The 25575-nt window shown below is 38.0% G+C and overlaps 1 protein-coding gene across 1 annotated transcript in view; it reads right to left on the bottom strand.

The window, feature by feature from the left end:
- The window catches only part of LRP2 (LDL receptor related protein 2), a 119773-nt gene extending 111330 nt beyond the window's left edge, over positions 1 to 8443 (bottom strand). The window contains exons 1-2 of the mRNA XM_039387984.1: positions 8320 to 8443; positions 6454 to 6684 (exon numbers count right to left, since the gene is read on the bottom strand). Coding sequence (XP_039243918.1) covers positions 6454 to 6547 — 94 coding nt within the window. The 5' untranslated portion in view covers positions 6548 to 6684; positions 8320 to 8443. The remainder of the gene's footprint in view (positions 1 to 6453; positions 6685 to 8319) is intronic.
- Between the last annotated feature and the right edge of the window lie 17132 nt (positions 8444 to 25575).

The following is a 25575-nucleotide window of genomic DNA, read 5'->3' on the forward strand; positions in this document are numbered from 1 at the left end:
ACCTAATTCCCTAGGTCTGGTTTAGTTTTCCCTCAGGTTTCTAAGTGAAAGCACCTCAGAGAAGGTCTGATGAGCAGTGGCATGCTAGCACAAAGCACACACCAAAAACTCTAGGCTGGCAGCAACATGGGCATGGGATATCAGAGAAGAGAGGGAAGGATAGTGGGGCATCCTACTTCGAGCAGCACTGAACTGTTCACTTGGCTCATCGCTTCTCAGAACTGTGCCCTTAGATGGCAAAGTATGACAAGGGCTTGATCAGATCTAAATGGGGTCTCCCACTGGTGTTGAACGATAGGAACTTTACGTAGCAAATTTTGCCCCCATTCTTCGGGACGTATCTGAGGAGGACTATTGATGTATGTCTCTACTCCAGTTCTGCAGGTCTCATACTTCCTCAAAATAAACTAAACTTTATATGGTATATTTATCTGAGTTGATAAATGTGCACCATGGTTTATAAAGATAAAAACCATTACCTAGATCCTAAATATATCAATGAACGTATCAGTTCCTGGGATATCTTGTGGACTATGCCTTTTTTTTTTAAAGAGATGCCACAGAAGACAACAAAACCCCCAATCTTCTTGCTCCACAAAAGAATGACCTTGTAATCCCCATCAAAGGGAGTCCCAATTGGAATGGACCCCCATTCTCTGACTCAACTCAGCAGGGTGTAGTATCATGACCTGCTTGTGCAAGGAAATAATTGGGCTGACACACTGCTGCTGTAAACAGTGCCCTTATACTGAAGATCTGACTTCTTGATTGTAAAACAAAGGCAATTTATTCATGTTAAAAATATAAAATAAAACAGGTCACAGAAGTAGGACAATTTCAGTCAACTTTTATATGTCATTTCATTAATCCAAACCAAAACTTGTAACAGTGATCCTTGATCTCTAATCCACTTTAAGCATTGCAAAACAAAGAAAACATTAAAAGCCTTGAAACCAACAGTAAAAGCTTAAGGAATCCACTAAAGGCTATCCATTCCATTAGGCATTTCTATGCATACTAATGAAACTCCATTGTCTTAAACTGTTCTAAAAGTGCACTGAGATATGGAAGCAAAAACTGGTTAATAAAATTAACATTATCATAATAAAGTGGACTTCAAAATTGATCTAAAACAATACCAAGCTATTAAAAGAGATGTTTAGTCTTCCTGAATCCTATTTTCTGTCTTAGACCAGTACAACTCAGGGTAGTTTCTTTTAAATTAAAGGAGTCACACTGGGTTGATTCAAAAGAAAACTTACTATTCCTTCATCTAGAAACAGCTCAAGTAATTTTAAGAATAATGTGTTGTCATGAAATTATATAAAGAAGCACATTAATTTTAAATAATTTCAAAAGTATCTTTGTGCTTTATCTGCCACATTCAGCATAAGCTACTAAAAAGAAACTGGCAAATTATCTGATTACCATCACTGATTAGCCGCAGTGGAATAAAAACATCCACTTCTCTTTAAATAGAAGTCAACCTGTCAATCATTAATTAGAAGGGACCTTTAGTGTCAACAATGACAACTTCTGGAAAGTGTAATTTCCTTTGAAGCATCCAAAGTCCTATATGGTTCCAGTATGTTTTAAGAAGAGCTCTGGAAAAGAAGAGACAACTCCAGCTTAAAAAAGTGATAGTGCAATATGATTCAAGTTACATATTTGTCTATCTGAAAAGTTATCACAACCTCTCAGATCTAAAAATAAGTATTGTAGGAAGACTAAACAGATTTTGATCCAATATTCATAAAGATAAATTGAACTTCCTCTACAATGTGCCTGCTTACAGCTCAATTAAAAATAAGAGTATTCAGATTTTTAAAAAAATATATATATTGACAGAAAAACCTCCAGGTTCAGTGCTAAAGAATGATTAGTTAAAAAAACCCAAATACCACTAGACTTTGATCTGGCAATAATCTAAGAGTGCAAGAAGGTATATGGAAGGGAAAGGCTCCAAATAGTATGACTGATTTCATGTCAATCCAGGAAGCCCAAAAGGAAAAGAATTAAAAGGCTTTAATGAAATTGCATTCTACCTTTCCCCCAAATGAATCTTTGCTCATTTCCTGCAAAACACATGGCAAGTAAATCTGGATTAAAGTAGGATTTCATTGCTCAAATTTCCAATCAGCTCAATATATGAAAGAAGGTTTTGATTTGTCTTACAGGCAAATAGAAGCATCGTACACATCATACATTTATCTTAGTTAAAATCTCCTTAGATGCTCTGTCTCTATTTGCCTTCACTCCTGTAAGCTTAATTATCTACTGTAATCCTAGCATTGGCATAGAACCTAAATCTAACCAGGTGTCATCCAATTACTGCTTTCAATTTTTAACTAAAATTCTGTGGTTTGCTCCATTCTTTGCTTTAGCTGATTACTTTGCAAATACCTGATATGCTTCACTGAATAGAATACAGAAAAAGGGTAAATTATTAAGAAAATTCAAGAGATGTACTACAAGTGGGCTATTCATTAAAAGGAACCAAAAAAAAAAAACCAACCAAAACCTGTTAGTGCACAGAAATACTCATGAATTAAAATGCGAGAAGACTATAATGTGTTTCACTGATAGGTACTTTTAAACTGTCAGACCCCAAGAAATAAAACAGTTTAAAGCCAGGTAGATGGACTCTCAGTGGGATTTTTGCTCTTGATTTTGTGTGAGAACATCTTCAAGACAAATCAAGAAAATTGCACTAGTGCAGGATTATGAACACTGCAGCCCACAGGTCATGCACAATACCCTTTCAATTCTATGATTGCATTGCAATAATCGTTTTTCTTGCCATCCTTTCTCCCTGCTCATTATTTCCAAATCCTCAGTCTCCAAGGAAAGTCTCACTCAAGGTCTTCAAACACTAGGTCTTGGCAGGGGTGGAATCTAACAGACAGGCTTCTCTGTCATTTAAATGTGCTCAGTGCCGTACAAGGAAGTACGAATGCTGACTGTGGCCTGTCGCCTACAGCAACGTCACTGTACATCATCCTACAGACAAACTAAATAGATTTGAGTGAAGACAATGTCTAAAAACCACTGAATTATTAATTTGGAAATTAAACTACTACAATGCCTGATAGAAAAGTATGTTTCTCCATGCCATTCTAGAAAGAGCTGCTGTACCTCTTCTCTACTCGAGTCTTATTATACCTATTCCTTTCTGGCCTGTCCCACTTCGTGCAAACGTTCACGGTGATCTCTGAGATATCACATCATATGCATTCATTCTTAGAATAGCCTCCATTCTCAGACTAACAGAGACCTTATAATAGTAACAAATTTTACTCATATTGGCCTGGGATGCATTAAGCTGATGATTTATCATTGCGGAGATTTAGGATGCAAATCAAATTTGATACACTAACTTTCATGTTACAGCAAAGTTTCTGGACAAGTCACATTTTGCCAGGATGCATAGAGAACAGCTAATCAGCTTTCCTAAAATAAAAGAAAACAAATAAACAAACAAACAAAAAAAAAACCCAAGAAAAATCAATAACAGAAACCTTTAAAAAAATCATAAACTATGAGTTATTGAAAAGAGAAGCAAAAAAATAAGCACTAGATCTTCTGGCCTCTTAATAGAGAATGTACAATTCAAAAAAATTTCCATATATGTAGTGAGAAAGACCATTAATAGAAATGCTTGCATTTCCAATTGCATTTCCCAGAATTCGAAAGTTTCCATGATTATGATTATGAGCAAGGAAAATACACAGCATGGCTAAGCAATCACTGATCTCATGTAATTCAAAGTAAAGTGAATTTATCATCTATGATTCTATACATGAAGCATGCTAAAGAAATAAAAAGATCCTCAGAAGTATCCGCCAGAAAGAGAGGAGATGCAAACAGCAATGTAAAGATTGTAAACTACACAATACAGTGGAATCCTGGCCTTTACATAGCAATTTGGTATTTTGCAATAAATTGCAGCAAAGCCAGAATTTCAGTGTAAGTACATGCAAGTCTGGAAAAGATGATGCTACCGCTGTTTTGTAACTTGCACTAATTTAACAGAATTTGTGACAAAAATTAACACCAATGTCCTTTATTAAATAATTAATATGATTTTAATACTAATACATTTATTTTCTGGAAGATTTACATCATCTCAGTTGAAAGTAGGTAATCAGGACCTGAGGGACACCAAAAAGCAATGAATGAAATTTAAGTATTCTGAATTATACAGGTTACAGAAATACTAACTATATTAAATTTGTGAAGAATGTTATTCATACTTTGTGTCTAGAAAGAAAGCTTCTTTTTATAAAGAAAAGCATATTTCTATTAATTATATATTATTATATATATTAATGATTTTATAAAGAAACTAAAATAACAGTACCTCTGATATTTAACCATTAACAAAAAAAATATTCACTCATCAAAAAAAAGTACAGCAGGCCTTACACATTAGACAAGGTAAGCCCAGTAACAGATACTATGTAGAATATTGCATGAGTATGTAGATCTAGTATGCTTTGCAGTAACATTAAAGAACTCATGGTTCAAATGTGAAGTTGCCCTAATGATCTCATTTGCTCTCTGCAAAAGTGCTGACCTACAACATCCATCCATTGTCTCTAATTTATGACTATGAGTGTGAAGCACTTTGATATTCCTCAGAACAAACATTAACCATAGTCCCATGATGCTCCTGCTTGACACTACCCTCACTTAACCAGTTTTTGAGATTCCAGAAGCAATTTTTTTCTGAGAACAATTACCCCACAGGCAACAAGACTTACAAAGGTTGCAGAACCAGACTCTGTACTCCTAGTAATAATGAGAAGCAGTATTTTTATTCAGTTTATAAGCTGTATGTTCAATTCCAGTAAAATCAGAATTAGGTAAATCAAGGAAAAGCACTATCATTTACACTGCTTCATTTCAACAGTTATTCTACTGTGAAGGCAGGGGGAAGGGACAGGGGAACAGGGAGACATTATAAAAGTAAAAAACTTCTGTACTTCCACTACCTATGGATATAGTTCAAATCTCTCTGCTTATTCTGTCATTTACTAGCCACGTCCTGAACAATCACAAGCAACTGTACAGCAAAGAAATAAAGTTTTAATCTACACTGCAGCTTCCATTCTATCCAATGTAAAACAGTGCATAGGATTAACTCTGCCCAGTGTGACCTCCTTGGCCAGAGTTTTTGCAGGTCTCCTGCTGCACATTAGCTATCTCTTATTTCCCTGCTCAGAAGTGGGAGCTGCTAGCAGCAGTTGCAGTATAATTACTTGGTTGATTCTGTCTAAGGAGCTTAAACTAAGAGTTGAGCAAGGAAAGCAGATTAACAATTTGAACACACACGTAATACACAGAGACACTCAGAACCAGCAGGACTGCAGGTCAATACACGGGGTGGAGGAAATGCACTTCAGCCACTCTTGCTCCAACAAGACAGGCTTGATTGGCACTGCAAGGCAATTAAACTGCGGGAAGAAGGGGAAGGCAGGAAGATGGGCTGCAGTCACAGGCCGGAGAGAGGACTTGGGGACACAGCTACTCCATCCCTAGCAGCCAGATTAGTACCAGAGGAGCAGCACTCAGCCTGCTCTGCCCGTCACATGCTCCTCGATGTCGCCTAGCAACAGTAAAGCCCAGAGAAAAAGTTCTCCCTCTCTCAACTTCAAATCTGCGTCTGAGACCGACTGAGGGGAGCTTATTGTGCTCCAGACTAAGCATCTGTTTCTTTCTTATAGCCTTCTGTAAATGACTGCATATACCACACGTACACAAGCGTGTCCATGCATAACCCGCCCCCCACCCCCCAGCCCAACCTGTCTACGTGCAAGTGCCGCAGCCTGTGCACTCATCAAAAACAACTCTAGGTACAACTTTAGTGGTCACCAAACCAGCTCTTGGAATGCAGGTGAACTCTGCTCTGCAAAATCACCCATACTCCAGTAGCAAGAAGGGCACAAAGATCACAAGTTAAAAATGCAAAAAGTCTGGGGCGGGGGGATTTTTTGCCTCATCCACAGCCCATAAGCAGTACTCGCTACAGGAAAAACTGCCCGCCTGCATCTCTGGAAAACTGCGAGTTTATACAGTGGAGTTGCAATGTCTGAGCTGCCCCTCCAAATTTAGCCCCATTTGTGTGTTGCTGTCTTGTACAATCAGAAAAAAAAAAGTTTGTACAAACCAGAAAAACAATCAGAGAAAGCATCCTGGGGTAATTTAAAACCAAGATAAAGTGAAGGTAAGGAGCCGGTGGCGTTTGTGGTATTCTTAAGAAACCGACTCCATCAAATGACTCCTGGAAAGAGCCAACTGTCTTCCCTAGCTGTTAGAAAGAACTCCTTGAGTCAGCGCCCGTTAACCCTCTACTTTCAGGCACTTTTGTTTTTTCTCATAGAAGTCCCCGGAGAGGGATGTGCTCCTTGCGGTGCAAGTCCCATTCCGGAGAGTCTGGAGCATAGCGCTTACCTTGGCAACTGCCCCGCATTATGCATGCAGTGAATAATATGAGCAGTTTGCAAGCAGTTGCTGCTCTTCCATCCATCCGATGGTGAGGTCCCATCTGGGCTGGGATGCTCCAGCTTCCTCAGAAGCTGGCTCCTCGACTCCGGGGTCGGGGTGCTGATCTGCACAGCAGCAACACAAGGAGCCTGGTGTCTTTTTCTTATCCCGCTAGTTCCAGGAGAAAGGCGTGTTCGCCTGTTGAGACATCGCGTTTTCTATAAACTCCCACCCTCCAGACATTGGATAAAGCTCTTTATACCCGGCGGCCCCGGAACTAGCATGAGGGAATCAGGCACCGCTCCAGGCCCTGCAGCCACAGGCTGCCTCTGCCCCTCCTTCCACACTTTGCAGGATAGGCAAGATGCTTCCAAGTCCCTGCACTTTGTAGACTTTGTATCAGAGTCCATTGGTGCTACACTGTGTTTTGAGTACTCAAGTAGTTTGAGTAGATCGGGGAATTGCAGACGGCAAGTTAAATATGTCCCAGGTTTTAGCGTCCCAAAGGCACGCTCCAAACAAGAAAAGTAGTTTTGATAACTCTGAAAAACATCACAACACCTACTCATCAATGCAGGGGTAAAGCTAAGAATTTAGTACTCCTCACATAAATACTGTGAAAGGAAAACTGTAGGGATGAAACTTACTTCTGCACTTTCTTAGCTGATGAAATCAGTTTAGTAAAGTGCTTTGGCTGTGAATTCTTAAGATATCAGCTGGAGACACCCTACTCAAGTTCGAAGTCTCCAACAGTGTGTGCAGCACACATGAAATGTCTGCCTGTGTTTTACTGCTGCCATTTCAGGAACCATATACCCTCTTAACAAGGGTAGAGCAGTGTGTAGGATCACAGGGGAAAGATAAAGATACCCTAATACTTCAGGCTGGAATGCAGCCTTGGTAAAAGGACAAACATTTTGGAGGCTTTGCTTATGGGATCAGAAGCATCATATATAAACTGTGTGAAGTTAAATCATTATTTTGTTTTATATTAGTCAGAAATAGCTTTCCATGTAGAACATTTAATTATGCCGAGCTGTTCCCTTATCTGCATGTGTGCACAGATACACATGCATGTCAACAATGACTACTGTGCATACATACATACCATGGGAGAAGAATGGGTCTACTTGTCTTGCAAGAGGCTTTGTCAAGTTAATTTCAATAACATCACCATTATAGAAACCATATATCATCTGCATGAACATCATGCTATGCTCATTATACTGCAATGGCTGTTTGCCGATGCTGCAACAGAACTTAAGCAATATTTCAAAGCTTAACTCTTCTTCTTTTTGCCATGGACGGCAGTTTCAATTAAGGGGTAGAGGTGCTTGTATTGTTCCTGCAAAAGTTGCAAAGGAACATGTTGCTGCTTATTAGCAGACTGTGATTTTTCTCCAGGTCCTGTAGGACGCTAATCCCTCTAAACCTTTCCGTAAAGGTTTTCTATCTATCAAGATGGAAAAGGGGGGGTGGGGAGAGAAGATGTGGAGCACAGGCTTTTGCAAGGTTGTGATTTATGCAGGTTCAGGGCTGTTTGGTGTAGTGGTACGACACAGCACCGGGGTCAAGCCACAAGAAACACTGGGGGCAGATCAGAATATTCAATTAGCTTCCTGGCACCTCTGAATCACAAAGAGAGGATAAGATCTCTCCATCACAAGATCCAGAGCTGCCGGGGGAGGGGGAGACATGCCCTCTTCAAATCTCTCTCCTCCCTCCCACCCTCTCTCCTTTCACTGTAGGGGAACAGTGCTTGAAACATTCCTTTCTGCACGGAAGGACTTTTCCTATTGTTGTTTTCTTTGTGTTTCAGTGTTGCCAACTTACTGGAATTCTTGTCGTGGTTTCACAGCAAGGCTCAGGCTGACCAAATGGAACCAGCTGCGTTTGTGTATGGGGCCACTGCTGCTTTAATCCCCCAACAAGGCCGATGGGGAGGGAAGGAAGGGATCCTCTGAGGGTAGCAAGCAGATCTGCTCTGTACAGATGGGTGCCTGTAAAGCCAACATACAGACTGACTGTCCTTAATTATAAGAGAACTTGTTTAAATCAGTTCACACCCCAGCAACACGCAGACAGGGCAAACAGCACTTGGGAGCTGCAACCCCAGACTGGGAGCTGTGTGCGGTCTTCCACCACTGTATGTTTTAGGTGACCTGGATACAAGCTTTGGGAGGCACCTCCCTATGTTTCACTCCCAAACAGTTGGCAGCCAAAGGTTTGCTCCTGCCCCATTCACTACCACCATTTCTACTCATCTGTACTTCCCACAGGATGGTAGGCAAGAGGGATTCTCAAAAAGGAATGCTGGAGATGCTGTTGATAGTGAGGGGAACCTCTGTACTGAGACAGTGGATCAAGCCCTTCCCACCCATTATTCTTTGCACTCAGAAGACAAAATTTGCATTCAGAGACAAATGAACAGATCAGCCCAGATGCTTTACTCCTGAAGAATGATAGTAATGAAGGAGCCACCACAGGACAATGGTGTTCTCTGTTAACTTCATCTAAAATTTTCTCCACTCACTTTACTGTGGCACCTCGTTATCCAACTAAAGGGACTCTGACCTGCTGGACACCAGTAAATAGGACTTCTCCAAGACTAGAGCTGCAAGATAGAATCAAAACTCCTCAAAGCTTTCCCATAAACATATCCAAAATTGCCCATGTGAGTGTAATGCGCCTCTCCCTGTCAGCTTCCTGTTGACTAAAATGGCAGCTGATTGTTTCTGAGTGAACTAGACCGAGGGATTTTCAGTCGATTATTGCATGTTTAAGAAGATGCAGAGTATATCTGTTAGAAAGTTAGAGGGAGAAAACACAGGCAATGCAGTTGTTCACTGAACTCTACTCTTAATTTAAAATATAGTTTGCAATGTCTTTGCTTGCCTGGTTTTTGCTGTAAGCAAGCACTCAGAAAAGCAGTTAAAGGTGTAATTTAGAACTTACAACAGCACTGCTTAAATATTAAAGATACACACTAAGCAAGGAAGTTAAAATTTAAAAGGCTTCATTTTTGACCAAAGTTCAGTTCAAGTCAGTGTCCAAACTCATGCAATTCTTACCAGACAGACAGAAACATCAGGGTTGATGTATGACTAGGTAAAGATACAAAGCTGATAGCTAGAAAAGAAAAAAAATATATACGCTCAGTTAAAGAAACTGTTGGTCAGATTTGCACCTGTAAATTTGTCTCTTCTGAACTTCTTGGGACAGTTTACAGAGGCTAAGGATCTGCCCAGTGCATTATCCAATAAAGCTGTAATTGCCATTGGCGTTCAGTAATCTTGTGGTCAATCTGTCCGTGGATAAACCCAGGTGTTTCCACAAAGAAAATATTTTAAGTTACAAGCTGTGTTTCCAATTTAACATTTAAGTTTAATTATTAAATCCTATGCTTTTATGATGACAAGCTTTTTTTGTTATTTTTGTGTTATCATACTAAAGGAAGGCTACATTTTAAACATACTAAAGCCATGCTCATTTTTTGAGAGAAGACTGGTAATGACAAGTCATACAAATTTAAACTAAGGACAGTCTCTCTGCCTGGGTAATATTATAAGTACCCAACTGCAGCAATTATTCAGATTTCATCCATCTTTGCTATTCTACAATCTAAAGTGTCCTATTTCTTTAACTGAACCTTAGTTTTACAGAAAGCAACGCTTTAGTGTGTGTGTGTATGTGTGTGTGTTAGAGGCTTCCATTATTAAGAAGTTATTAATGGCAGGAGGGTCTCTTTAGAGGTACTACTCTTGAGACATTTCCTTCACCTAAGGCCCACTTCAGTTTGCATCAAAACCATCAGACTTCAGGCAGAACAGACTTAGTTTTTTTCATGGGTATCCACAGTAGCAATGTGTATTTGCATTTCACCACTTAATCTTTCCAAATACATATGTTGGGAGCAGAAGTTTCCATAAACAGGAAAATCACATTTTCAGGGACTGAGTTACATCTTGTACAAGGAACCAATATTAATTTCAACTCTACAACAATGAAAAGCAGACAATAGCACTGAGTTCACCAAGTTTCTCATATAAGCCACATCACATTTCACAGTATCTAAAACAATGGAAATTATTTGCCAGGAAGGTAATTTCTTCCAAGGATTTAAAGAACAAACCAAACCCACCTAATCTCAAACTAAGAAAAAGAGAGCCTTAGTTCATATAGTTCCCAAACATCTAATGCCTATTCATAACTAGAGCACAGATTTCCAGAAGACTGGATCAAAGGTGGATCCCCAGACCACATGAATGTGAGAAACATTAAACTGAGGAGATGTGAATTGGTCCAGAACAGAAATCACAGAGTCAGGATTGCACAATGCAGCTGACACTGTGGCCAAAAATTTCCTCAAGGTCTTCTGGTTAGTGGCACATTACAATTTCTCTCTTTCAACCTGGAATTCTATTAGTGCATCCTGGAACAAGAAGCAGTGCATGGGAACCACGTGCTTTTTTTGGTGACTGCCACTGAACAAGTAAGACCAGTAGAGAGACAGTCAGTAAAGATGCTCCCAAACAACCCCCGGGTGTATTTCGCCTGCAGAAATGGGCCTGTGGTGGAGTTTAACAGTAATCATATAGAGATGAGAGAGTTTATTTACCTGGAAGGCAGAAGAAAGTGAAGAAATATTAAACAGCTTCCAGTTGTCCTCTGAACCCTTTGGTCAGCACTGTGTGGTCCAGCCTGGAAGTCCTTGTGCCCCATTCTGACACAGTCACAAAGTACAGGAAAGTGTGCTTTACCCTAGCTATATCTCTAATTACCCAAGATCTTGGTACTTGCCTTAATGCAAACAGATTTCTCTGGCACTTTGTCTGTCTCTGAGGAACAAAGGTCCTCACTTTTGCCCAATTCATTGGCCCTTCAATGCCATTTCTGCCCTGCAAGGAAGCAACGGAAGGAATTTGTACTTGAAAAGGAATGGGAGGTAAAGAGACATTTCCAAATGACTCCTGCTCTAAAAACTTTTTAGGGTACTAACAAGGGAAATAGGATAGGCTGCAATAACTCTGAGTCCCTTTTACTATTTTCATTTATATACTTTCCTGTTAGTAACAGATATCAAATCTGTTCAGGACAAACACTTTCGTAAGTGTGACTCTTACATACTAAAAACTGTTAGGTTTCATTCCGCCAACAGCCATAATGAAACACCCGAGAGATCATGAGAGCAGTCAATCAAAGCACCTGAGGAAAGCTAAATAATAAGCTTTCATATCAGTAGTATTAATTAGAATCCCAAGCCAAATCCAGGGTAATAAGAATAAACAAATGAGAACATAGTTTAGCAGTATAGGGACTGCAGGTGACGGATTCTCAGTTTTGATATGTATTACAGAACATCAGCGATTAAACGCTGTCTAAAGCTGAAAATATGGTTTAACTGAATTTTGTGAAGAAGCCTCAATGCTCATTGGACAGGAGGACTAGACATCAATAGGCATATGAAACACAATCTTTCTAAGAACAAAGTTACAGTGTATTGATTTGTATAGTATAAATGTATTTTTAATGTTAAATTAAATGGAAAAATATGAAGAAAATGATAGCTCAAGATAAGCCACACTTTGGCAATTCTTACCTGATTGCTAAGGAACAATACTCAAAATATTTGCTTTGAAAATAGTACCTGATTCAGCCAACCTGCAAAACTACTTTGACAAGAAGAGACCAAACTCATGAATGCATGAGGTCAAAAGGATTACAATAATTAAAAAACCCCACCTCTCTCCTCCTTGGGGGACTTGTTCGCAGGAATGAGATATAGGACAGTTCAGTGAGCACAAACTTTGGCAAGCAGGGTGACTGGCTTGAGCAGTCCACCCTTCCCCCTTTATCCACTTTCTCTCAGAGCTGCAGCATTGTCATTCACACTCCCTTTTGTCCCTTCAGGAGAGCGCTGGCCGTGCCTGCTTCACAGCACAGTCCCACAGCCGAAGAGCTGCAAATGGCAGTGGGGGCACAACACCCTCTCTCTGACTGTACTGCTGTACCAACATCTCAACAGATTGCACCTTACTACCCTGGAGGAATGGGATAGCGTGCCTGGAGAAGTTAGATCCACCTGACCTACCACGAGGAGAGTATATAATGTTATTTTTATAGTCACTTCACAGAATACAAAATTGTGAGGTCAAAGTTTGCCATCGAAAAGCAGCTTGATGTCATGACTTGTGTTTTGCAAGATGGCTAACTGAATTCCTCCTTCCTCTATGCATTCCTGTTTGCATTTGGAAGTTCCAAGATTTAAGATTTTTCCTGATTAGTGTACTTCTAAGGACCTCAGCACAGTAAAGGGTACCTCCTGCTGTTTTACTGTTTTGAATACATGGTGATCGGCATCATGCAGGATGAGATCTCAAATTAAAAGCAACATGAAAGTTACTTTTCTTGTAAGAAAAGTGACTTTAAGAAATTTCAGATATGCAACACTTGCATTTCTAGTGCAGCTGCACAGTACTATAAAATGAAGGGCATATTCAAGAAACTAGAACACATTCTTTACTCATTTTGCCTAAATTTTCACTGGGACAGTAGTTTGTAAGTTTGAAAAATATGTATGAGAACAGCTAAGCAATATACCCATTGTAATTACTGATGTCTTAAAAGGCTTTGGAGGGGTTGTTCATTGCTTTTTTTTTCTTCTTTAGGATAAACAATTGTGCTTAAGTGTCATTGTAAGCCAGAGCCACAAGCTATTAAAATAAATAGGAAGTTACATACCACATCCCCTAGATATTAAAATTTATTTTGTTCCTTAAGAATGACTGTTTAATGCTTAGCCTTCTTGAAAAACTGAAGCTATGTCACTTTGTGTCAGGCATTTTAAGAGATACTAATGAAAGTACCCTAGGTCCCCATAATCCTCTGTGGCTGATTAGGTACAGTAGAAGAAGTTGTTTCATTAATTTGAAGGCCACTAGCTTGAAACCTCATACTGACCTGAAAGTAATGTTTTATTCATATTGTAGTGTTGTACTCAAAACTCCAGAAATAATTAAAAGGACAAGCCTCAAATTTTAGACCTTTGATTTATGAAGCTGGATACCCAGTTAATTATTGCACAATGGAAAAAGGGGAGTAGGGACTCAGCACTCCTGATATATTACAATGGCCATCTACTTATGAAAAGCTGATGGGTGATGAAACAGATATGAGTGTCTTCCATTCCCAAAGTGTTCAAATTATTTCCACAGGTCACAGTTGAAAAGATTTCTTCTAGATCTTTTAAAAAAATCAGACATTAGGTTAAACTGAGGCTCCATTAGACTTTAGAGGCAAAAGTCCAAAGTTCAGTAGTTTCAGTTAAGATTCATCAGCAGTCAGTGAACAGCTACCCATAGCCATTATTCAAATGAAACACAAGATGTCTGGATCTACTGCAGGAAGAAAAGAGGTCATTCTTCAATAAAAGATGACAAAAACTCATGCCTGACTTTACAAATTAGGTTTCTAGTTGTCCTAGATACAAGCAGGACCTACTAACTGTAGTCAACAGTTAGTTTTTCCAGTCAACTTTTCAGACAATCAGTCCCCTGAATTTTTATGAGCTGTTGTTTCTGAGTGGTCTTCAAGGTTTGTTACCTTTTGAGCATAATGAAGTGATTGAACACGAAGAGGAAAGGTACATATATATGAATGGTGAAGTTCTCATTTAAAAAGCTGCCATCATCTAACAGGCAGAAAATGATACTAAGAGATAACCAAAGCGAAGACTACTGAATAGAAAGTGTGCTGATCCATATTTACCTTTTCCAGCAGAAGTATATCTCTCTCTTTATATCCAGAAACCTAGTGAAAATTCAAGACAAAGATTTACATCTTCTGTAATCAACAAAGGCATCCCACACCATCCTTGTAATATGATTTAGTCATATCTGTTCCTTTATGCACCTCATTGCCAGTAGTCACTATTGATTCCATCTTGCTTGGGCTTTGACAAGTCTCATGAGTGTAGTAATACATTATCTTTAGATGAGCTTTTTCATATTTTAAATCAACCCAGATAAATGAGCTGCAATAAAACTTACAGAACACATTCAAAACTACATTAAACTCTTCTTATGTTTTACTGTCATCCAACTTTTCCAAATGTCATCACACTACAACAGTTTCAAATATTGAAGCACTGACTACAATCAGCAGAGATTCAAATTATGTACACTATTAGTGCCAGCACTCTTCCATTTCTGCACAAAAGTCTTTTTGATGAAAGAGAACATTAAACCCAAATCTTGCTCTTCCCTTTATTTATTTCTGTTGCTATACCTGCACTTACCTTAGTATGGATCATATATTCTTCTACATGGACAGTTCCTTTTCCTTCCTTGCTAGTATTTTCTGGTCTTCCTAATATTTCCTTGCAGGCATTAATCTGATTCTTTAAATATTAAGTAACAAGAGAGAGCAAAGAGGAATGCAAACAAAACTAATGTAATAAATATAAGCAGTAGTTCTTACTAGTCTTCTTATAGCAAAACAATTACTGCTTATGAAAACTGACATAGTGATCAAGTTGCAGTACGAGATGCAAGGTCAGATTTACAACTGTGAAGCTGCTGGTTTGAACTAACTTATCAGTATAAAAAACCCCATACAAACTGAATATGGTTTAGGGTCACCAGAGCAGATCTTACTCAGGCACACAACTAGAGTGCATACCAAGAAGAGATGAAGGTACGACAGTACACCCTGTATATTTTCCTAGTTCACAGTGATCCCAGGAAAACTATGCATGAGATAGAGCAGTTCATTGACTACTTACTATGCCTGTGATGTTTAAATCCCCATAAACCAGGATTAGGAAAGGACAAAAGGTACTTTAAAACCACCTGTCATCATCTCACGCTCATCCTGAGTTAAACATAGTGAAAGACCAGGGATTTGTGGGCAGTTTTTCATTTTAGTTTGCCCCTTAGGTTTTAACAGTATAAGGTTACATTAGAAGAAAGCTATTCAAAATATCCTTCTCTCTGGGATTCATTTAAGGGCTAGAATATAAGAATACAGGATTTTCCATACTCTAGAATACCAAAGAGAACCATTATTATTTTTGAGATTACAAAACCTGTCACAACTGACCAGTTTCCACAGGGACACAACTGCACTCCATGCCCTCAATTATATGCTGCAGGACACGCCTTTTTTTTTTCCATAGCAAAAGGTAGTTTCTCATGGGTCACATTCCCAAAATCAGGCTAAAGAATCTATCATCCCTGCTCATGTTTCACTGTTTCTAAATGTAGAGGACATAAGGATATTTTGAGTAATATTTTTCATTAAAACCTACTATCTAGGAGCCTAATCATATTTTTTACACTGTTCCATTCAGTTAATTCTTCAGTCAAATTGAACCTTTGGATGCCACTATCAAATGAGCATGTAAAGTTATTCTCATAATTGTTTTATTACTAAAGTCTGAAGAATAACTGCACTGGAACCCAGTATTTCCATTATTTTTATGTAGTCTAGATATTAATTTAAACCTTGGATTTTATGTGTGGACATGCAAATTCTAAATACAAAATTTAAATGCTATCTCCTAATGTAGAAAACACAGTAATATATTAACTGATGCTTGCAACCTACTTATGCAGATTTATGATAAAACCATTCTGCTATCATAGCAATTGCTAGCTAGCTAAGTTCCATCTATTGCTTCCAAAATTTCAAAAGCCGGCACTATATTTTAAAGAATTATTACCAGTGTCTAAAAACCAAATAAGCAGGGTAGGAAAATCCAGTCCACACACTAAGATTTAATTGTGGTATCAAATCAGTAATAGAAAACTAGGCTCCAAGATACAAGATAATTGGTACGATTTACAGGGACTATGGGAATCAGAGGCTCTTCTCCCCTTCCTTCTTCTTGCTACCTCTCTTCCTTGGCATTTCCCTACCCAGCTGCTGAGCAGGGCTCAGCTGTAAGGAGACTTTATTATGTGCATTATGGCTACAAACAATTCAGGAACACGCCTATATTTCATGCAGTTTAATTGAAAATAGCTTCGTTGGGTTTGATTAGTTTTGTATTTGTGAAGAACAAGAGCAGACAAATACGATGTTGACTCAGCATACAAGTTCAATTATACCAGTAAATTCTACAGAAAAGAGCATAGAACTAGTCCAGTGTTATTGTAGATTATTTGGGGAGAGAAGTAAGGAAGAAGAAAAAATGTGGGTGCATCTTCCAGTGTCTCCACCACAGCCCCCTCTCTCAGATGTGCTCAGTCTGAACATACTATATATCGCATAGAGACTCTCAGGTCAGATTCCCAAACAGAAGCTTTGCCCGTGATTTAAACACCTACAGGAATAATGCATTTGTGAGATTTTTGATACATTGCTGGCATACATGCTTGCAGAAGCACAAAATCAGTTGACAGTAGGTATTGAGCTTTCTATATAAAAGAGTTCAATATTTTTGGGGACTTCATCACACGCTATTGCCCTTGTAGCATCCACGTAACTCATTGCTCATTTTAGAATCCAGTCACAGAGGGATAGCCCAAAAATAAACACCAATACCCATAAACAATTTGAATACACTAAACATCCATTTGGCAGGTTTACCTTACAAGATAATAAAATATTCTGGGGAACATTATAGTTTACATTTTCGGACTACTTAAGTTCACAGCTCTAAAAAAAAAATAGTCTGTTGAATTTAGTTTTGGTTTATTTAAACTATCTGGAAGAATCCTCTCAGATTTTGGTCTGCAGCTCTTTTAATATTTGGTTGACACAATTTTCCACAGAGAATAAATGACAAAAAGGAGTCTACAGAATTTTTTCTATCAACTCAAATGCAACATCAAAAAAGTGCTCAGTTTCACACATACATTTGCAGAAATGAGCCCTATTCTCCTTGAATTTGCATCTGTGTTGTGATATGTTAGAATTACTCAAATTCTGCAGCTAGAGTCTGCTCCTTTTCTCAGCAAATTTCTTCAGGTGAAAAAGTGGGAGATGGTTGGTAGGAAGCCTGGTTCTTTTAATCTTATCTAAGCACTCCTGCAAGGAATTGCAGCCGAAGATAAGGGATGTCAAGTCACATGCTTTTTCTGCCTTAGAGCTCTTATTGTGTATGGAGAATGATTCCATTTCTATAACACCAATTTTAAGCTACTGCAATTCCAGCATCTTTACAAGAGACATTCCTGATAGGCACAAATATGAAAAGGACCAGGCATAGTCATAACATTTAACTGTGACAGTAAAATTAGGGCTACTATCTACTGCCACTGCAATGCCAAGTAAAAAAAAAAAATTACAAGCCAAGCTTTGCCTTTGAAGTGATCTTTATTTGAGCTGCCCCTGGCTAAAAGAGTTTAAAAGGAGGGGGAGAAATTTTTCCTCATCTCTGAGGTGACATTTAACAGACCTGGGAAACACATATCAACTGTGATGGTCTATTCAGGAGAGACTGTGGCACGAATGACTTCTAAAAGCAAATAAAATAGTAATGCATTCAGTACACTTAACATCTCATTCTTTGAAAAAGGACTTCTTCATTTTTGACTTTATATTCCTCTTGATAGTAACCAACAGGGTTGAGATGAACCAAACACCTGACACAGTGAAGACTGTAGCAAAGAAACACACAATACTCAAAGAATCTTGCACCAAAATCCTTGTAAAATCTGCAAATTCCTCCTGCTTACATTTGGCAAGGTAACTCTGAACTTTGCCACAGTATACAAGAATCAGAACCAGGAGCAAGCATTTACATTTCAGGAAACCTCCCTTTTTTTTCCAAATTACTTTAAAATCCTTCCACTAGAATTTCATATATTTAGAGTGAGGTAAAAAGTTCAACTCCAGACCAGAGTTCTCAAGAGATTCTCAAGCCAAGAAGGTAAAAAGGTCTCAGATCCACTGTTTTTACACCACGCTACAAGTAACAGGCAGGTTGGTTGTGTAAGTGGTTGCTGCTTTGTCTAGGTCAGGTTTTATGAGCATGCAGAAAAAAAAGTACTGCTGTTCTCTTCAGCCTAACCTTACTGCATCATCCATCATCTCCCAGTTCCCAGTTACAGTTTAGAACTGTCATCCCAGAACTCAGCAGCCTCTATAGGCATATGGTAGTTGTCATTACATAACTCATGGAAGCAAGCTTCAAACCATATTTGGAGTAGTTCTGTCACACAGTGCTCCCAGCACGTCTGCAAACCAATGTGAAGCAATTAGAGATGCTCCACAAAAAAAAAGCTACTAATCTGTAAAATACATATCTTCAGTTGACATGTCCACGTAAAAAACTGCCCAGTTAGAACATAAAACACATGATGAAGATGCTGCAGGATCCTTCTCACAGATGGTAGGTACTTCAATGTTCTAACATTCAGCTAGCATGCATTTGAGGTTATCTCAGTTCAACATTCAATCTCAGGAATATAAGAAATACAGCACTAAGAAGTTTTTTAACCACAAGGAAAATTCTTTCCCAGTTATGTCAGCTTTGTCAGCACTATCACCTCCCTCTTGAAAAGCAGATTCATTAGGGAAAAAAACTTCCTGAAAATACAAGCAGTAAATGCAGGTAATCAAAAGAAGTGGAGGAAGGAGCAGACTTTTAGGCTACTTTCTGATCTCAAAAAAGACAGAGAAGATGAGCTTGTAATTTGCTCACTTTGGAAAGCTTCTTAAATGAATTTTGTTTAACTAGTATAGCACATCTTTACACATTTGCTTGAATTTGATTACTGCTTTCTGAAAGTCTTCATACTCTGAGATGATCCAAAACTGAATTAATTTTGACAATGAAAGTATTACAAAATATTTTGAATCAGCATTTTCATTTTAGCTGAATCACTAATAGTCTGAGCCCCATTCACAAACAGAGCTTGGCAAAACTGATTTACTACTATTTGATGTTCTCTAAGTAATTTTTTTATTCCCATGTCTGTCAGGTGAAGATATGGCTAACATAAGGAAATGTAATATAGCCTTAGACATTTATTGTGCATGCAGTATCCAAAGCTCAGTTAAAAATACCTTTGTGAAGAGAGTGTAGAAATGCCATAATTTAAAAAACCCCACTTTATTTTCTGCAATGAAGAACAACTGAACCTTTTCAAGTAGTTTTCAGAAAAGAAGGTTGAAGGTCTGTCACATGACAATAACTCTGAAAAGGACTAAGTTCTTATATAAAGGGAAAGCGTAGCCATATACTAAGCAGGCTAGGTTAACTAACAAACAGTTATTCAGTCATTCCAACAGGCAAGGCTATTCACACAAGAAATCTTACTCAAGCCCCCTTTTCTCTACTTCAGGGACACCTCCAGTAACCCACACTTCATTACAAGCCAGGAAGGAGGATAAATAGCTATTCCCATCCTCATTTCTGATCCACAAGTAATGTGCAATGCCCAAACAGACCACTCAACAGGAAAACAAAGCTATAAACCCACCAGATTATATGTTTTGGTCTCTTTTTGAACCAAAGTGGCTATAGTGATTGCACTGTTACTCCTACATGACCTCAATTTCCTGAAGTTTTAAAGAAGGCTGTTAGCCACAATACTGATATTATAATAGCCTTGCTCTATCACTCATCTCTCAGCAAACCTCTGCAGTCAGCAGTGCCCATGCAGTGTTCATACGTGAGTCAAGGCTGACACCCCGTGGCCATATCTTTTAACAGATTTCTTTTTTTTATGCCAACCTTATTTTTTAAGGACTGAGATTCCACTCCAGATCATCAGCCTTATCTTCTGAAAAACACATGAAAAGCCTCAGTTCCTCAATAGCATACATAAGACAAAAATAATTGAAAACTGAAAACTCACACTATCTATAAACTTACTTGTCTTAAGAGCCCCTAATAAGTCATATGTTCTGTAGCACTATGCACAAGCATTTAACAAGTTTAGAATACTGCAAGCTTTAACAAATTTAGAGAATCTAGTCCAACCTCTGTAATCATTTCTGTTAATAGATGATAATACCAAAAGGAGAGGAGACAGATGTTTTGATATTAAAACACTATGGTAGGTTAACTACCTCAGAAATGGACATCTATTTTATGTATTTCCACATAATCCTTTTTACAAGGATTACAAACTGTAAATATGGCATTAGATTCGAGTGATTATGTAGTAACTGCAGTATTAATACACAGGTTCTACCCACTGAATTTCAATCTAACACCAAGAGAAGTAATTTTTTTGTAGAAGTAGTCTAATGCATATTTTAAGCAGTTTAAAAATCCATAGGTCAAAAGATGCAAATGCTAATGTTTACACAAGTTTAGAGTTATACTGACAACAATGGTTGTAATATAAATGCATGTCTTTTTATAACGCTATAAGTAATCACCTCTCCAAAAGACAAAACTTATTCCCAATAAGAAAAGGATTATGACTTTAGAATTACATGGAACATGACTTTTTCTACCAAACTTCTGTCATTTGCAAAATGCTGTGTACTGTATACAGCAACATGCTTTAACTTGCTAATTGTATTTCCAGCAGAGTAATTCCTCCTACAGTTATCAGACAATATCTTCTCAAAATGTGCTAGGTTCTTTACTGCAACTTCCTCAAAATATATGAGCTTCCACTCCTGAAAAACGTAATTACTGTATTTAAAGAGGAATAGTGTGAGTTTTGTATTGCTAATTACAGTTATCGTCATGAAAATCAGGCAAGCGGAAGAAAATTGTTATGCAAAGTAAACTGTACAATAAGAAGTAACTGAGATATAACAGCAAATTCAAAATACAGTGTACTTGTCAAAGTAGGTTTTCATTGGCACTAATGTAGCAAATCAAATCTTTAAGATTTAGTTTAGTTTTAATTTTCAGAGTATTCTGATCAAGTTAAATGTTCAATACCATCAAATGTTAAGTCAGATATTTGGTGTGTTAAAACTGTAGCTGTACTGTTTCTTTGTATGCTTTCATTCCCTTGTTAGTCTGAATGCTATGAATACTTTTGAAAATAACTGTTACTCATGTATAGATGTGTTTACATACTTAGGCTGTAAGGTGGAAAATACCTCTTAGTGAGGGAAACAAAATGAAAGGAGAACTATTAGAATAAAAGCAGAAGTAAGCAAATATCTTAAAAACAAAACAAAAGCTTTGATACTGGTTGCTATTGCATGCAGATTATGAGTATTTACTTACCACCAAAATGCTCAGAGTGAGTTTTTGGCTGTATTGTCTAGAGTTAAAATGAGAAAGTACTGAAGACAGTCTGCTCTCTTTTATGCTTTGTTTTTTTCTTGTTGCACCTCCTGAAAAATGTTGCAGAAGAGTATTAGAAAACGGAGAAACGGAGAGCCATGTTCACACTAGCTGCAAAAAAAAAAGAGACAAGTTTATACTCCAATATCCAATAATCTTTAAAATCTGTTGGGAGCTACACAAAGACTAAGTCTTTGCCATCAAAGCCCTTGCTACAGCATTTTCTGTGACAGTGACTTTAGATGAAAACACAATAAACCTGATCTGCTTTGATCAGCTCTTTCAGACTACATGCTCAAGATTTGTACCAAAAAGCAAAGACAAAACTCTTTGCTGGAATCAATAGTTCCACAACTACTGTGACATACATCACTATTTCATTCTCGGTTTTTATAAGATTGTGTCATTAAGGGATAATTTTTCATATAGAACCATCAGGCTTTGTGGAAGAACATAGGTCCATATTAAAAAAATTTTTAAACTGTAGCCTCAACAGTTGACAAACAGAAGTCACCTTGTCAAGACTTAGCATACTTAGCAAACTATCCAGCCTGAATCCTGTCAAATTCACTGGAATACATTTTGCAATCAAAAGGTGAAATACAGGTTTTTATTTTATTTTATCCTTCTTCAGATACAATCTTGAGTGAAGTTAAGTTTTGATGGTTTTAAATTTTCTTGTTCGATTACTTTGAGTATTTGAACTTTTGAACTGTTTTTCCTAAAATTCACACATGTGATACAACTTACATGTGAACCACATTCTTTATAACATTGCTTATTAATATCAGGATTCAAAATATTGTAAATGGTGTGCTTTCATTATTTTATGAGTTTGATTCAGGTAGGCTTTTGTTTCTTCTGGGCACTTTGGTCATGTACTGACATGTATAATATAACGAAATAAATACTCTTGAAATACCATTACACCATGATGCAGTCAGGTTAAATGGTCAAGACTATCTTGAGGCCATGAAACACTAGAAGAAGCTTGTGTGAAATGTGCATATTTTTAACAGTTCACAGCAGACTTGATATGTGAATTATTCACACTGAGGTGGCAAAAAAATGCAAATACATTTCAGGAGCACCATGTCAAGCTATTTGGGACCAAAAAATTACCATCAGAGCAGAGGAAAATTGAAGGCATGGTCTGTCTGCTTAATGCTTCTCCCACAAACTGGCCTCCTTGGTGGTTCTGTATTGCTTTAGCATATAGCAATATTCAGATGGTATTTTGCTAGCTATGCAAAACATGATTACTCCATCTCCAGTGCTGTTGTAGGCTTGTTGGACAGCTGAAGGACTAGTCAGGGCTCTCTCACATTCTAGTGACATGATATCATGCTAGAAGAGACTAGTTAATCCATCTTAAGAGAAATTACTCAAGGCTTCTCAATGATATACGGAATTTTGCTGAACAGTCGATGAAGAGGTCGCAGTTGAGCCAGAGGAGGCTGTAGGAGAGATACTCATATACAGAAGGGAGGGGCAGACAAAGAGAGCACCAGGAAAGAAGTTTGGAACAGTCAGGCTTGCTGCTACTTCTGGCCATTGGGAAGTGATAGCGAGGGCTGTTGCTGACTCAAGAGGTCATGCTACACCACAGCAACTGGCATCTAAGCCCCAGTTCTTCACTCACTGTCCCTTCAAAGTGACCTTGCAACCTCCCGTAGCTCTGAAGCTGTCACCACCTATGTAATGGCAATGGCACTGACAAAGGGGTGTAAATATCACCTTTGTTTCCTTTCTTAGTAGTGCTTAAACACACTCACTTGCAAAGAGATCTTGCAGATCTTTCTTCAGGATACCTCTCCTCATGACTCTAAAATGATAAGGAATTCCCTTTGACTGAGTATAGCCTATTTAGATGTGGTTTTAAACAGCTCTCATATACCCCTTTATTCTTTGAAAAGAACACTAGATCTGATTTCTCTGACTGAAATACTGAGATCAGACAGCTGAGAACTCTTGGATTTCAAACAGTGATGGGAAAAATGCAAAGATCTGAATATGCAGCAACATCTGTGACCTCAGCTTCAGTTGGGACAACTGTAACATAGCCTTTATATTCATTTCAGTCTTTGATTCCTGCAAAGATTACCAGTCTTAATGCCAACTACTGTCATGTTGGAAGCATATATGAGCTAGGGTAGCTGGGCCCAACTTAGTTAAGTAAGTACAGAAACCTGTAGTGTCATCTCCCAGGGATATCAAAGATACTTAAGTATGTTTAAATATTAGTTGAATGGAAATGTAAATTGTGTGTTGAAGCATCCAATGTCTAGATTCCTTAAAATAAAATACTTTTTTACTCCTTTACAAAAAAAATTGAATTCCAGCAGTAAATTTATAACATTTAAACTACAGCATGAATGTTCCTCATCATACCTTCTAAGGCATCTATTCTATGTTAAAAATACAGTGTAAAGTCATTAAAATATTAAATAAGCACTTGGTAAAGTTTGCTGTAAATGAGGCAAGAAAGTTTGCTGTTAATTTTTATTTTTAAGAGTTATCTCAGATGCATCAATGCATATATATTTTACATTGGTATCATCTAGGTTTTGATAAACTGTCACTATAAGAACAGTGCAGTTATTGAGAACATCACAACTTCAGAAGACTGCAAGTCTAGAAGTGTACTGTGTGTTATGTCACATACTTGGAATTCTGGATAGAATAACATCATGTATCCCACGCAAACAGGTATAAAAATGTGGAGGCCTCACTAAACTTTTAAAGTTGCACCTGGCCAAGAAAAAAAAAAAGAGAAAAATTTGTCCTGAAGGTAAGCATTACTCATTAATAAGAGGAAATATCCTGAAGCCAAGATCTTGCTACTAAACATACAAGAATAGTTACTTAATTACAAAATTATTTGCCAGCTATGTTTTAAGGTAGGAATTAGGAGTGAAAATGAAAGAATGACAATGTTTTGCTTTTTGGAGGCATACAATCCCAGCCATAGATAACATGCTTTTTCTTGCTGAAATTAGACTTTTTTTTCCTCAGTAAGATTTAGGGGCTATGGGAGATTTATTATACCTATTTCAGTTAAACACCATATTATTTGTATTCCCCAAAGGGCAAGAAATTGCCTTTTCATTCCTTGCCTTAATCAAAATTTGAATATGACAGTGTAAGGACAGAAAAATAAAAGTGGCTTAACAGAATAAACATCAATTCTTTCCAGCCTTGAAAGAAGATTCTTTCTTAGCTGTAACTATAGCACAAGTAGCTGTAGCTGAGCTAGTTTCAGCTTAGGTAAGGATCAGCAGTCATACAATATGTAGAGTTGCATTCAGCCATCCTAGTTCACCAATTCAGCACTAATTACTGGCAAAGATGGAAAATAGAAAACAGGGTTAGAACCACAGCAAATGGCTTCAGCATCCAGCTGCATTGTCCTACCAGTCCCTCTCACCTATCTAAATTGGAACCAACGCTGTATCCTTTCCCCACACTCCCCTCAGCTACCTTGGCTGTGACTGTGATAAGTGGGCTGAGCTGGTGGACACTTAAGATGGAAAGGACAGCAGTTAGCACTGGGTCCTCTTCGTGTGCCTGTAGATGGAAAATGATGAGTCCACAAGAAAAGAAAAAAGGCATTTGTGTGAAAAAGAGCTACTTGTTTAATAAATTAATTCATTATGTAAAGCTTTCTGAGGATATTTGAAGAATTAGGTGACAAGATGCAACTACCAGTAAAAGAGATAGCTTTCCAGATCCTTAACCACTCAGCTTAGGTTTTGAAGGCATCATACTATGTGTCAGTCTTTTTTCCCTATTACAGTCTTTGAAAGGACAGATGTGACAGATAAACCTGGAGAAACTGTAGTCTGAAACTGGATTTCAGACTGGTCTGCCTTTTTTGACCA

Source organism: Pipra filicauda, unplaced genomic scaffold (genome assembly GCF_003945595.2).
Source record: "Pipra filicauda isolate LSUMZ 115617 unplaced genomic scaffold, ASM394559v2 scaffold5_size6683894_pilon, whole genome shotgun sequence".
In the NCBI taxonomy this organism is placed as follows: Eukaryota; Metazoa; Chordata; class Aves; order Passeriformes; family Pipridae; genus Pipra; species Pipra filicauda.